The sequence below is a fragment of the Leucopleurus acutus genome, assembly GCF_964270905.1.
Source record: "Leucopleurus acutus genome assembly, chromosome: 5".
NCBI lineage: Eukaryota > Metazoa > Chordata > Mammalia > Artiodactyla > Delphinidae > Leucopleurus > Leucopleurus acutus.
This window is the reverse complement of record NC_139147.1, coordinates 94,642,091-94,657,587: the sequence shown is the minus strand read 5'-3', so window position 1 is coordinate 94,657,587 and position 15,497 is coordinate 94,642,091. Positions and strand designations below refer to the sequence as shown.

At 38.1% G+C, this 15,497-nt stretch overlaps 1 protein-coding gene across 3 annotated transcripts in view; it reads left to right on the top strand.

Annotated features, from left to right (window-relative positions):
• The window catches only part of FNDC3B (fibronectin type III domain containing 3B), a 358,190-nt gene that overhangs the window by 199,045 nt on the left and 143,648 nt on the right, over positions 1 to 15,497 (top strand). For all 3 annotated transcript variants that reach the window (XM_082839878.1, XM_082839880.1, XM_082839879.1), the window contains exons 5-6: positions 9,141 to 9,384; positions 12,529 to 12,816. In XM_082839878.1, coding sequence (XP_082696004.1) covers positions 9,141 to 9,384; positions 12,529 to 12,816 — 532 coding nt within the window. The remainder of the gene's footprint in view (positions 1 to 9,140; positions 9,385 to 12,528; positions 12,817 to 15,497) is intronic.

Genomic DNA, 15,497 nt, shown 5'->3' with positions numbered 1-15,497 from the left:
CACTCTATACCTTAGCCATTGCCTGAAGTTGGCATGTGCATTAAAAATTATGCACCAATGGAAAATTTAAGGTTTCTAGGTATAAATGAGTGTGTGGGTAAAATGTTTGGTGAATTTTTATTCATTCATGAATCACCTTATTACTTAAATCCTTAAGTTTGGTTACCTGTGAAGCATATGAAATTAGTTGTTTACTTAATCATTGGCAAGAACTGTTTCAGAAAAGTAGCTGGAATTTTCAAGGAACTTTTTCTTTTCTTGATTCAGAGAGGATGTTGATTATCAATCTGCAACTACTCTGCAGGATAATCCTTTGATATTATATAAAGGCTTTTAGAAACCCAGAAATGTCACCAATAATTTATTTTTCCATTCTGCTACAAAAATAACCATGCTATGCGGCAAGAGGAGCTGGTCCTAAACCTAGAGGGTTTATTGTCTCAGACCATTCATGATAATGTTACACTGGAAAGAGCAGATAGTGTTTCATCAGTGTTGGGCTGTAACAGATGTGAAGAGAAAGGAGATTGAGAAGTAACATTTGATGTTTTCAGCCACAGTTATGATTATTAAGTTTCAACGGACAGAAAAGTAAGTCGGGAGATTTGAGAAATACATTGAATTCTGCCACGTTTTTAAGTCAGGTAACTTAACTTCGTCTGTAAAATAGAATCACTACTTGGCTCCTGTAATTCTTTGGTTGCCCTTTGAATATTCCTTTATCCTCATTTTCTCTTTCTTCTAAGGTGCTTGGTGATGGTGGGAGGAGTGTCATCCATCCATACGAGCAAGAAGGGGGTTGGGCTGGGGAAAGTACAGTCCGTGCGTTTTAAGTCTCTCCCCTCCGTGAAGAACAAACGTGCTTTTCCTCTTTCGTACTGTTTACTATATTAGAAAATGCAGAGTGAGGAGTCAGTGCAGAAAGGAAAGGTGAGAAATTATGCTTCTTTATTCCTGGTTGGTGAGAATAAAGTAAAAGCATTCAACTGCATTTGGATTTGAAGTAGAACTTATATAGGAAATGTGTAAATTTTCTGTGTCTTTCTTATAGTAAAATCATACTTATTTAAAATAAGAGTGTCAGGGATAACAGATCTGGAATTGAGTTTAGATTTTCTGAAACTTTAGAGTATGATGTCTAAACTAAGATATATACCTGAGTTATGGGGTGGGTTGAATTTGATAAAGAATGTGTTAATAACTTTTTCTAGACATCAAATCTAAAAGAGAAAAAATTTTTTTTTTGCTTGCTTTTCCATTCATTTGTTGGTTAGCTAACATATATTGAGAGCCCCCTGTGTACCCGGGTGTCTTGAGGGACTTGGGGTTGGTGGGAGGCACAGATCCATAATCTGCGTTACAGGACAGAGATGCTGGTGGAGAGGTGGGCACCAGTCTGGCTGGCAGAAGCCTGGACTGTTTGCCTGCCCGTCCCTCTGTCCATGCAGCTGTTTCATGTTGCCCAGACTTTCCTTCTCCTTGTTCACTGTTCAGTTTTGGCTGAGACTTCTTCCCTTACCAGAATGGCCTGGGAGCCCTCTTTTAAGTATGTTGGCCACAGTTAGGAAGTGAGTCTGAGCCCAACTTTCACAAACACATTAGGTCCCAGTTTTCTGTGTGCAGCAGCTCACTCAAGCAATCCGGATTTGCACGCTACCTGCATGCACGCGGGCTCACGTGTGTTCACAGGCAGTCTGTTCTGCCCACATCTGGGATCATCACTGGCCATTGGGGCAGCCTGTTAAAATTTTTCTTTTGCCTCCTACCCTTGAAGCTCTTTTGATTCTTGTTGTTTGCAGCCCAGAAGAAGTAGAAGGAGAGAGTTTTAGGAACTGAGGAGTTTCGTTAAAATTCCTGTGGAGCATTTCAGTTCAATAAGGAGAAGAACTACCTTCTCTGTTAACACGAGAAAGGATCATCAAAACATAAGTGTTTTTAAGATGTGCACTTTAGTTCTCGGACTCAAAATTGCACCCCGCCTCCCTCCCCCGCCACTTCCCCCCATAGCTCTCTGACCTTGTGTGTGTTAGCTGAGCTTCATTCCTTTTCTGTCTCGAATGGGGGTAACTGTATTGGCCTCCCAGGGTCGTTGGGAAGATTTAGTGAGGTGGTAATAGTAGTAATTGCTAGGTAAGGTTCATCTATTATGTATCAGTTACTGTTCCAGGACCTTAACATGCAGCTGCCTTATTTCAGGTAGAAGATATTAAAGCAGAGCAGCAGGTATTCAATAAATATTGTCTGTATCTTGAATCCTGTCACATCTCTTAATAACCTATTTCTAACAGTTCATTATTTACATATTTATTTCGCAGGATACCTAACTCCTGTATGATTCTTTACATAATGAAAACTTGGGAGTATAGACCAGAATGAAAATCTGGTTCTGCAGTTGAACTAGTTGTACATTTTAATCGTGCTGTGCCTTGGTTTTCTCATGTACAACGGGATGCTAATATCTAGTTCTCCAGTAGTTAGGGAAGTCGCATGAGGTGACAGGTGGCAAGCAGCTGGCAGGCCACAGGCACTGGCTGTGACTTGCTTTCTCCTCTCCCTCCCTGCTGCTCCCGTTAGCTCTCCCTCTTGCTGTTGCCCCCAGGCTATCTCATTTTGTTTCAGCAGTTCTCTTGGTCACACTTCTAAAAACACTGGTGTAAGGAAGGCATACATTCTCTCGGTTTAATCTTTTGTGCCTCGTTTTCTAGCCTCTCATCCATGTGTGTCAGCCACAGGATAGCAGAGGACACTAGGCACATAGAAGTTCCTCAGTAAATACTTATTGAGTAGAATAAAAGGACGTGACAAAGATTCAAACTAGCTGCTGTTTGCCATCAAGCTTTCTTCCTTAGCTAGAGGAAGGTGGCTGGGTTTAGTCCAGGAGGATAAATGCATTACTTTTTGAAGAGAGGTTTTTTGCGGTTTTTGCGGTGCGGGGGGGGGGGGGGGCGTTGTTTGCTTTGTTTTTTGTTTTTGTTTTAAGCGGACAAGAATGGTAGAACTTAAGATAGGAGGCTCTGAGAGGTGGCGTGTTAATTTGCTAAGGCCACCATAACAAAGTGTCATAGACTGGGCGGCTTAAACAACAGAAATTATTTCCTCACAGTTCCTCAGGCTATCAGTTTGGTTTCTTTTAAGGCCTCTCTCATTGGCTTGTTGATGGCCTTCTTCCTTTGCTGTCCTCACATGGTCTTCCCTCTGCCTGTCTGTGTCCTAATTTCCTTTTCTTATATGGATATCAGTCATGTCTGATTAGGACCCACCCATATGACCTCATTTTACCATAATTACTTCATTAAGGGCCCTATCTCCAAATAGTCACATGCTGAGGTACTGCGGGTTAGGACATAAATATATGAATTGGTGCGGGGCAGGGAGGAGGACACATAATTCAGTCCATAACAGGTGGCAGCCTTGAGGACCTGGCACAATGATGTTTTCCAAGGATCTGTGCTCTCTGGAGAAGGTGAGTGTTCCGTTGAGTCACAGGGCTAGAAAAAAATCTAGATGAAGAATACTTGGTTTTCATTTCTGAAAAAACAGTACTTTGTTCAGATTTCTGAACAGAACTCACTAGGACTCAAGCTAATTTTTCTCCTTGTTTTTAGGCTAGACAAATCTTAATGTTTAGCACCTTTTTTTCCCCACTTTTGAATATCCAGTGCTTAGCTCATAGTGTGTATCAGGAAATAGTTGTTGAATTGAGTACAGGTGATTTGTCTGCCTCTGGACATTGTCCCAATTTCATTCACCCCAAAAGGAAATGAATTGTCTTTTCCGTGGTTGTTTATGAAGACTAAAGGCACATTTTTATTGTCTCAGGATTTTTAGACTGAACTCTTGCTGATGTCTGAATTCTTCTGCTACAGTAATATATTTCTTTATGAACCGTATTTTTTAAAGAATGTTATTGCCACCGTTTCCTGAGTTGCTTATTATTTTGTGCGTTATTATCGCTCCTCAGACTTTGGAGGAACATAGGCATAATTTCCTTAGACACAGATCAAAACTGCATTTGATAATTAAATATGCTACAGTTTGTGTTATGGAAGAACAATAAACAAAATACTCGGTACGCATTTTTTGATTTTTGTTTCTGATTATTTCAGAATATTTCATTTCATAAAAATATTTTTAGTCATAAGGTAGGCTTTGATTGGCTAAGGAGCAGGTTTCCAAAAGTATCCCCTCACACGTGTACATATAAATAGACTTCTTTCACAAATAACACAGAATAATTTAAGATAATTACATATGGGACTATCAAACAGCCTTCATATATGCAGGCAGTTTGCGGTTTCAAGAAGCTACTTAGTTCTCTAACTGGAAATCCATTTTTTGGTGAATAGTAATTTATACTTCAGATTTATTAATGTTTGTAATTAGTGGACATATTTATTCTTATAAAATACAGTAGTAAAAAGATAATGTTTCAGCTCTGTATCTCTTTTTTTTGTTTTTTGTTTTCCCCTTGACTGGAATTCTTACTTTTGTTAGTGCTTTTTGCCCAACTTTTTTTTTTAAGCACTTTAACAAGTCAGAAACTATATGATGAAATGAAAGTAATTTCTCTTCATCGTAACTACCCCTGTTTACAAGCCCAGGGTTGTTCTTCACATTTAGTGAGATCCCTGTTCTTCTTGTACTACCTCAGTCAAGTCTGTATAGACTGCTTGATCATTGGAAGTTTTACGTTGACTGAAATAATGTAGGTTGTAAGCTTCTAGAAAACAAATACTTTGCTTATGTGCCCTTCCATTGTCTAGCACGGGATTGAAAGAAGATTGTATGAAAGAGGGACATCTGGAATATGCCGTACTTTTTTCTTAATAGCTAGTGGCAGGGCCGAGGGAAAGAAGACACTATAGAATAATGCATGTTTATATGAGATGGTAAGAAGAACCCATATTTATACTAAAATTATAAAAAATGCGCTACCATATTCATGCTCTGTGTGTTAGACAAAATAGAAGATGCTTGAAATAAACAAATGGGGCCTAAGCAGACTTTTGCACAGCAAAGGAAACTATAAACAAAACAAAAAGACAACCTCTGGAAGGGGAGAAAATATTTGTAAATGATGCAACCTACAAGGGCTTAATTTCCAAAATATACACACAGCTCATACAACTCAATAACAACAACAAAAAAACAAACAAAATCCCAATCAAGAAATGGGCAGAAGACCTAAACAGACATTTCTCCAAAGAAGACATACAGATGGCCAATAGGCACATGAAAAGATGTTCAACATCACTAATTGTTAGAGAAATGCAAATCAAAACTACAAAGAGGTATCACCTCACACTGGTCAGAATGGCCATCATTAAAAAGTCTGTAAATAACAAATGCTGGAGAGGGTGTGTAGAAGAGGGAACCCTCCTACACGGTTGGTGGGAATGTAAATTGGTGCAGCCACTATGGAAAACAGTATGGAGGTTCCTTAAACTAAAAACAGAGTTGCCATATGATCCAGCAATCCCACTGCTGGACATATATCTGGAGAAAACTGTAATTCGAAAAGATACATGGACCCCAGTGTTCACAGTAGCACTATATACAGTAGCCAAAACATGGAATCAACCTAAATGTCCATCGACAGATGAATGGATAAAGACGATGTGGTATATATACACAGTGGAATACTAGTCAGCCAAAAAAAAAAAAAAGAATGAAATAATGCCATTTGCAGCAACATGCATGGACCTAGAGATTATCATACTAAGTGAAGTAAGCCAGACAAAAACAAATATTGCATGATATCACTTATATGTGAAATCTAAAGTAGGATACAAATAAACTTACTTACAGAACAGAAGCAGACTCAGGCATAGAAAACAAACTTGTGGTTACCAAAGGGGAAAGCGGGGGTGGTGGAGGAGGGATAAATTAGGGTTTGGGGATTAGCAGATACAAACTATTGGGTTGACCAAAAAGTTCGTCTGGTTTTCTCGTAAGCTGGCTCGAGTAGCACTTAGTTGTCTTTAACTTCATTCAAAACAATGTTAGATTGTATTGTGACAGCTGTCATATCAGCGTGCATTAAAAAAAAAAAAATCAAAATTGGTGAATTTTTGCGTAGCCATTTTAATATTGAAGATGGAAGAAAAAGCAACATTGTCAGCATATTATGCTTTATTATTTCAAGAAAGGTAAAGATGCAACTTAAACGCAAAAAATTTGTGCAGTGTATGGAGCAGGTACTGTGACTGATCGAACGTGTCAAAAGTGGTTTGCGAAGTTTCGTGCTGGAGATTTCTGGCTGGACGGTGTTCCACTGTTGGGTAGACCAGTTGAAGTTGATAGCGTTCAAATCAAGACATTAATTGAAAACAATCAACGTATACCACGTAGGAAATAGCTGACATACTCAAAATACCCAAATCAAGCATTGAAAATCACTTGCACCAGCTTGGCTATGTGAATCGCTTTGATGTTTGGGTTCCACATAAATTAAGTGCAAAAAACCTTCTTGACCATATTGCCTCATGGGATTCTCTACTGAAACGTAAGGAAACTGTTCTGTTTTTCAAACAAATTGTGACAGGCAGTGAAAAGTGGATACTGTACAATAATGTGGAATGGAAGAGATCGTGGGGCAAGCGAAATGAGCCACCACCAACCACACCAAAGGCCGGTCTTCATCCAAAGAAGGGGATGTTGTATATATGGTGGGATTGGAAGGGAGTCCTCTATTATGAGGTCCTTCCAGAGAACCAAAGGATTAATTCCAACAAGAACTGCTCCCAAGTAGACCAACTGAAAGCAGCACCTGATGAAAAGCATCTGGAATTAGTCAAGAGAAAATGCAGAATCTTCCATCAGGATAATGCAAAACCGCATGTTTCTTTGATGACCAGGCAAAAACTGTTACAGTTTGGCTGGGAAGTTCTGATTCATCCTCCGTATTCACCAGACATTGCACCTTCAGATTTCCATTTATTTCGGTCTTTACAAAACCCTCTTAATGGAAAAAATCTCAGTTCCCTGGAAGACTATAAAAGGCACCTGGAAAAGTTCTTTGGTCAAAAAAAATAGAAAGTTTTGGGAAGATGGGATTATGAAGTTGCCTGAAAAATGGCGGAAGGTAGTGGAACAAAACAGTGAATACGTTGTTCAATAAAGTTCTTGGTGAAAATGAAAAATGTCTTTTATTTTTACTTAAAAACTAAAGGAACTTTTTGGCCAACCCAATGCTATATATAAAATAGATAAACAACAAGGTCCTACTGTATAGAACTGGGAACTATATTCAATATCCTGCAATAAACTATAATGGAAAAGAATACATATATATGCATATGTATAACTGAATCACTGCTGTACAACAGAAACTAACACAACATTGCAAACCAACTATAATTCAATAAAGAAAAAAAACAGAAGATGCTTTGATGATAATTATTAGTGTATGCATTAGAATTTCTAGTGTCATGGTTTAAGCACCATTTCAGATATACCTGTAACTTAGCAGCCTAAATGAGGCTAATGTGATTAACTTGCCAAGGCCAGGAAAGGGTTACATTTAATAAAGAATATGTAAAAAGCTACATCCTGAGCTTTAGTAGGGAGTATGACTCAGAATCTTAATTTTAAGGAGTTACTATTGCTTTATTAATGAACTATTAACATAGTAGTTAATTCTGAAGCTATTATATTAATAGGTTCATTAATAAACAAAGATTTTTTTTCTTAACATAAAAATTAATGGCTATTGGGCTTCCCTAGTGGCGCAGTGGTTGAGAGTCCGCCTGCCGATGCAGGGGACGCGGGTTCGTGCCCCAGTCCGGGAAGATCCCACATGCCGCGGAGCTGCTGGACCCGTGAGCCATGGCCGCTGAGCCTGTGCGTCCGGAGCCTGTGCTCCGCAACGGGAGAGGCCACAACAGTGAGAGGCCCGCGTACAGCAAAAAAAAAAAAAAAAAAAAAAAAAAAAAGATTAATGGCTATTAATTAAAATTAAACCTATCTTGTTCACTGAAGTACAGACTAATGTTGATAAACTTGCCATTTTGTCTCAAGCAGTATCTTAGGAAACAAAGCTTACTATAATTTTTTTATTAGAATGCTTTAGACATGATTAAGTCATTTTATTTTGGCCTATAATCAGCCTCCTGAGATGTAATGAGGAGTCTATTTCAAAACACAAGTTTAATTTTCAGTTTTTTGTTTGTTTGTTTTTTAAAACAAAATTTCCTATCAGTGTATGTACCTGATTGTCTTAAGCTAGATTAGGCCATCTGGTCTCTTTGGAAGCCTGGTTCCGGCTTCCAAGTTTATTCTTGTGGCGTCATTGTCCCCTTTTTTGCAGGGCCCTAATGCAGGGGCCATGCTCTCACCTGTCCCAGCCCTACCAGTTCTTTGAGGTCCCTGAAGCCTGCTCTGATTCTGCCATTTCATGCTCTTGTTCTCTGTACCCCACAGCTTTACCTTTGGATTATGGTTTCTGTTGCATTTTTTCTTATCTTGTGTCTCAACAAAATTGTTTGCTCCTAGAGCAGGTAGCATGCAGTCGGCCACAGAGGCAATAAATATTGGCTTTGTACTGCCTTATGTTACCTTCCTTGGTTGAATTTTTAAAAAATCATTTGAAGAAAGTATAGATAGAATGTTGATTGGCTCACTCTGCTCACAGCAGGTCCCCGGTCACAATGTCTCCTTCACCACGCTCGGTACATCGTCAGGACATCTTGGGAGCGAAGGTGTCCTCGATTTGGGATTGCTCAAGTGTTTGAAGGGTTGGGATCCCTCATTTCATCCACAACCTTGGTTCCAGATTAAATGGCCTTTAGGTACTATTATGGGTTCTGAAGTTAATGTTACCTTGGTTTCCTGAAGCCCCAGTGTCATGGAACTGTGCTTGCTAAAGCAGGAATGGGGTTGGGTGTTACGGGGCAGACGTGGAATCTCAGCCCTCTAAGGCATATTTACGTGGCCCAGAAAGTCTCTTCTTTCTGGAAAACCACCAGCTAAAATTCATTTAACTAGTTGAATTAGAGAATCAGAATTCAACATGCACTAATTTTTTTTTTTCCTTTGGAGGAGAGAAGATTAAAGTTAAGGAGGAAGTAATTAAATACCATATACATTCACAGGATATTTACTAATAATGCATACTACGTTCTTTCTGCTGTTTTCTTTAGGTGATTGAAGACAATACTGGAGTCCGCCGGGTGGTGGTCACACCCCAGTCTCCTGAGTGCTACCCCCCAAGCTACCCCTCGGCCATGTCTCCAACCCATCACCTACCCCCCTACCTGACTCACCACCCGCATTTTATTCATAACTCACACACAGCTTACTACCCACCTGTTACTGGACCTGGAGATATGCCGCCTCAGTTTTTTCCTCAGCATCATCTTCCCCCTACAATATACGGTGAACAAGGTGAGTAGATTGCTGGCATCGGGAGCCGTTGGAACTGGTTACAACATTTAAGTAGCTTGAGAGAGCCAGTGAGCAGCTTTGTTTCCTCTGTAATAAACATGGTAGAGGAGGTTCTATCTGCTGTATAAAGCTCATGGTAAATTCCTAACTTTCTTTGTCCTGAATTGTGTCTTGCAACTCTTTCTTTCTTTATATGTTTTCAAATTCTGCCCTCATCCCACCCCACAGAGAGCAGGTAGTGGGAGAGCCACATCTTATTTCAGGAAAGAGGCAGTAACCTATCATATGTTCCCATGTCCTGATAACATATTTTTATGTGAGCGTGGCCCAAGACAGAACTGCAGCACATTATTTCTTAGGCATCCATATGGTCTAGCAGTAGAAGGGAATTTACAAAGGGTTTTGTGCCCCTTTTCCAGTGATAGAAGACTGCGAGGTCTTGGTAAACTTTGGGTTTCTTGGATGCTCTGTTGCAATCTTGGCGAACTCCAAATCCCCTGACTGTTGGTGTGGTCTTCCTGAACGCTGTTTTTAGTTTAAGAATAGCCATTAGTGCAGCCACAGTTTCACTGGTTGTTAGGCAAATATTTACCTTGAAATGAAAAAGAATCTCAGAGATACCGACATTATTTCTTTTTAGTTTTGGCCTTGGTGTTGGTTTAGTCTAAAGCCCTTCTCTATCAAAATGGATACTAAGAAACCAGACAAGTGAGGATAAAATTAGACTTCAACCTCTAGGACTTTGCAGAGGGATTTTCTTCTGTGTCTGACCGTGAATTGAAGTGTTTTATTGTTTCAAACACTTATGACTTTGGTTTACAGATAAATTGTATGAGAAATGCCTGTGAGTTTTGGAGGAAGTTATCACCTTACCTTCTCTCATCAACTTTATATATATATATATATATATATATATATATATATATATATGTTTCCCCCTGTATGTTTATACCACATTGGAATATTTTCTTACTAACAAGAGAAAAATTTGAGATAGGTATTTTAAGTGAAATACCCTGTGTCCTGTTGTAACTTAGGGATAGAATTTGATTTTTTGTAGTGGTAGTAATAGTAGTTAGAAAGAAATTTAATATAATTCAAAAGGATCAGGTGCTATTATAATGGGGTATGGAGAGATGATAGCAAAAGACGAATCGATACTTTAATTGCATGGAGGCATCAATAGCTTCCTATTGCTAAAAAGTCTTTTTGCCTAGTAGCATAACACTCCAAAACATCAGATTGGGCATGTTCCATGAAAACATTTTGATAAAAACTGAAAAAATTCAGTTAATTAAGTATAGTTTTTAAAAAAGTATTCAGTACTCTGACACAGTACACATTAAGTATTTGAGCATTTGTCAGAGTTTTCTGGTTAGGTCTGAGCTTAATGACAGTGTGAAAAGCCTTGGCTACTGACTCATTGCTTGATGAAGAGTGCCTGACCTGCCTTATTTTAGCAGTCTTTTAGTAGGATGCCACACAGTTACTGTTTTGTGAATGGTGTCCTCTGTAATTTTATACAACAGTATGATTTAAGTCATCGTTAGAATTAAGCAAAAAGAGAAATTATATTGTCTTCATTGAATAGGGTATTTGGTTTAATTTCATTAAAATAACACAGAGCAATAATGTAAAATAAAAGTGCCTTCATTGATTCCAAATTAAAGAAAGCAGAAAACAAAAATCCTTTGCTTTATAAATAAAAAGGCTTTTCTATATTGTCTTACCTTAGTTCTCAGTGTGCATACACCTAAAAGCAATTTAAACATTTAATTTCCCAAACCATGTGAGTTTAAAAGGTCTTGATGTTTTAAAATATTATTCTGTCAGTATCCGTGGTGAATATTTTAAGTCTCAAGTGTAATGCATTGTGATATTTAAAGCCTTTTTACCATTCTTTTTGTATATGTTTAGACATAATTTATTTGGGCATGCACTTTTGGAATAGGATTGTGTTTCTCTAGTGCAGATTGGTTATCTTGTAAAGATTTGCTTTTTAAAGGTCTTCCTCAAGCTATGTGAACAGAAAGAAAATGCAAAGTGGAGCTTTACCATTGAACAATTGAAACATTAGTCATTAAGTTATATAGGGTGACCATACATTCCTGGTGTGCCTAGGACAGTGCTGGTTTAGGTCTCGTGTCAAGAGAAATAATTAGAAATGCTCCCTAATCATGCTCAGAATTACTCAGATTTGGATGGAAATGTATATGGTCACTCTGTGCGCGTGGGGCCTTTTTTTCTTATAAACATGTAAGGACCCAGTGTCTGTGTTATACATTACCATTTTTATTAATGTCTAAATAGAATTTTTAATTGCTTAAAAAAGTTAAATTTACAATAAATGTTTTCCCCTAAGATCGTGAGATTGTTTTGCAGGCTCCCATTTTCTTTTGAGCCATGAAAAAATATGGATAAGTGAAGCCAGGTGACGTTCTACTAGTCAGTTTGTCTTACCTCCTGATCACCCCAAAATACTAGTTTATGACCGTAGATTATTATGCTTGGCACCAGGTTCCAGAGATGGCTTATATTGATCACTACAAGATCTCCTTGAACATTTCCCCTGGTTCTGTGAGCTTTGATTACTTTTAATGGGAATTTCTCATCTTCTCATTTTAGTAGGTTTTGTTCAAATGTTGGCTCTTCTAGATGGCACAAATAACTCCTTATATTCTAGTTGCTGTGTACTTTCTGATAGAAGTGCTATTCTGTCCGTAAGGATAAGCGTACTTTCAAGTATCTTGATTCTAAGAACACATTACTTAAGGGGGTATTTTATTTGTTAATTCTAACTTTTTTTTGTATGTTGCAACTACTAAAAATAACAGGCGAAATCAAGCTTGGTTATCTATTCAACTAAAATATGAACTCTTGGTGGACAGTAACCCTTCTTCAGTATTTCCCATAATTTCTGGAACATTTCTGAACATACAGTATAGTTTTTTAATGATTAATTATTCCTTTATTGGTTAGAAATGAATGGGAATATTTTAAACATGTATAATCTGCGTATCGCTTTTATACTGTATTTAGTAATATGTTAAACTTCTTCCTTCAGGCATCAGGTCATTTGACCCTGTAATAATTTGTTATTGGAAACGTAGACTGAGCTTGCATTTGTCATAATCATCATTTTAGAAATTATACCACTCTATGGAATGTCGAGTTATATCACCCGAGAAGACCAGTACAGCAAGCCTCCGCACAAAAAGCTGAAAGACCGCCAGATTGACCGCCAGAATCGCCTCAACAGCCCTCCTTCTTCGATCTACAAGAGCAACTGCACGACCGTGTACAACGGCTACGGGAAGGGCCACAGTGGTGGTGGCGGCGGAGGCGGGGGAGGAGGCAGCGGTGGGCCGGGCGTTAAGAAAACAGAGCGGCGAGCAAGAAGCAGTCCGAAGTCAAGTGACGCAGACTTGCAAGGTAATGTTCAAAGACGTTTGCAGTGAAAGAGTGAGACGCCGAGTTTTCTGTCAGGGTGTTGCATGGCAGTTGGTCTTTCTGCTAGGAGCGTTAGGGTAGACCTTCTCTTACCTTTTGCTCAGCAAGGACAGGATGTTTTGTCATCTCTTTTCTATCACTGCTTCATGGCAGAAGTGTTATTTCTTCGATCACACGTGCTGTGTCACGTTCTACTTAATCTCAGTAACAAGTACCTGACAGTGTTTTCACGTTAGCTTACTACCGTTGTTTCATTCTAAGTAGACAAATGTGGAAGAGATCCTAAGTAAAACAGGTAAACTTTCTAAGAAGTATAGGGCTAGTTTAAATCTCAAAATAATTATACCTCATAAAACCAGATGTAATTACTTCCGTACTGTAGTGAAATTTATCATCGTGTAAGGGAATATATTTCTGTCTCCCTCATCAGTTATTGTTTTCAATGCCACCTTTGGCATCCTGAATGAAGTATTCATAGACCAAGGATGAGAGGGAAGAATTAGGGGCACCACATATAAATAGAGAGACATCAGTTCAAAAGGGCATTTGTTTCTTTGTAGATTAGTCTTGTGGCTGCAGATCAATAAATATGGGAAGAAGGTGCGCGTGCTTTAAATGAAGCTTTTAGGTAAGACTTAGACACAACCTGTTCTTATGCCACAGGAGTTAAAAACAGAAGCTTTTTATATAGGCATATGTAGAAGGCTGACTTAAGGGAAGCAAAAGAACATTTTGATAAGCTAGGTGAGATAACAGATAGAAATAAAGACATGTGAAAGACAAGGTAAGAACGGATTATAACACTATTAAATACACTCCTTCCTTATGGGACCTCATCCAGGTAGAAACCGGCATTGTGTATGTGAGAATGTGTTTGTGAATGAAAAAGACAGAGTTAGTGTATGGTTGATTGTGTAGGGAAGACTGGCCTCTGTCAGGGCAGAGGAAAATTAGGTAAAACCAGACACTGGCATCAACATTTCCTCCCGTGTTGTTCATATGAGTGAACTGTAGCACGAAAAAGAGCAATAGTAAGATACAGTGAAAAGTGAACAGTAATTTCTCTGTGAGATGTATTATAGGTGCTTTTAATTTTGTTTATTCTTTTCTGTATTTTCCAACTTTTATTTAATTACCATGCATTATTATTATAATTATTAAACAAAACATAAACAAGTACATAAGAGTGACCCAAGATTTAAGAGGCTTTCAAACAGCTCCTAGTGGAAAGTGCTGTGTCTGCTGTATAAAATGATTTTTAGTCAAATAATACTATAATTTCTAAGTTTGAAATTCAGTTATTAGCAAGTTATAATTTTAAATCATGGGCATTTAAGAGAGAATTCACGCACACAAAAATTAGAAATAGGTTTTCCTAAGGAGAATTTTAGTCTACAGAAAAGAGAAAAAGAATGTATAAGCTGTCTTCAGAGAGCTTATGAAGTTTGAACTACCTTGATCACTTGATTAATTCTTTAATACTTTTTGTTCTGCCTTGCATCAAAAAAGATTTAAGGCAGATGAAATAGATAAATATAATAGAGGCCGATAAAACAAATTTGAGTAAGATCTAAGAGGCAGAGAGACAATAAGAGAAGGGAAATAAGATGAAGCAGGGTTAAAGTTAGCATACAAAATTAGTGAAGTTATGAATTACCTGGCAAAAGTAAACCTTCCTTATATATGCAATTATTTCCTTTTACATATACCTAAATGTGTAAGCTGCCCTATATTTTAATATTCTCTCATAGCTGTAAGAGAGGAAATGGATTTGCATTGAAATCAACGCTGAAATCATGTTTGCTAATGTACATATGTTTACAAGCATTTTGGCATTTTACATTACGACAGAGAGTATAATTATTCTGAGCACCTTAAGCTCTTTGCTGTTGTGTAGAGAACATGTTATTGTGTTGGTAACAGTGAGATCTTTTTCATTATGGGCTTCTGGGAGTGTGTGTTTCACAATGAAAAGAGTTAGAAAATATTTTTATCTCACCTTCAGTTCAAACTTGGTGTATTGTTCCTTTTCTCATCACAGTATTTGCCTACTCAAAATCACTCCAAGTGCTACTCTCCACATGGTTTAGCCATGAAACATATAGAGTCAGATGGAGCATTATTTTATGTACTCTAGCGCATTCCAGTAAGGATCTGACGGGGTTTACATGTTGGATAAAAAAATAACAATTTGCTGACATGAATTAAAAATTACGTCCTCACAAAAAAATACACACGGATGTTTGGAGCAGCTTTATTCATAATTGCCAAAACTTGGAAGCAACCAAGATGTCCTTCAGTAAGTAAGTGGATAAATAAACTGGTTCATCCACACATGGAGTATTACTCAGCACTAAAAAGAAATGGGCTATCTAGCTATAAAAGACGGAGCCACCTTAAATACATGTTACTGCGTGAAACAAGCCAGTCTGAAAAGGCTACCTACTGTATGATTCCAACTATCCAATAGGAAAAGGCAAAACTATGGAGGCAGTGAAAAGATTCATAGATGTCAGGGGTTCGGGGAGTGAGGAGTGAACAGGCAGAGCACAGAGGATTTTTAGGGCAGTGAAACTACTCTGTCTGTTACTGTAATGGTGGGTACATATCACATACATTGGTCAAAACCCGTACAGTGTACAACACCAAGAGTTACATACACC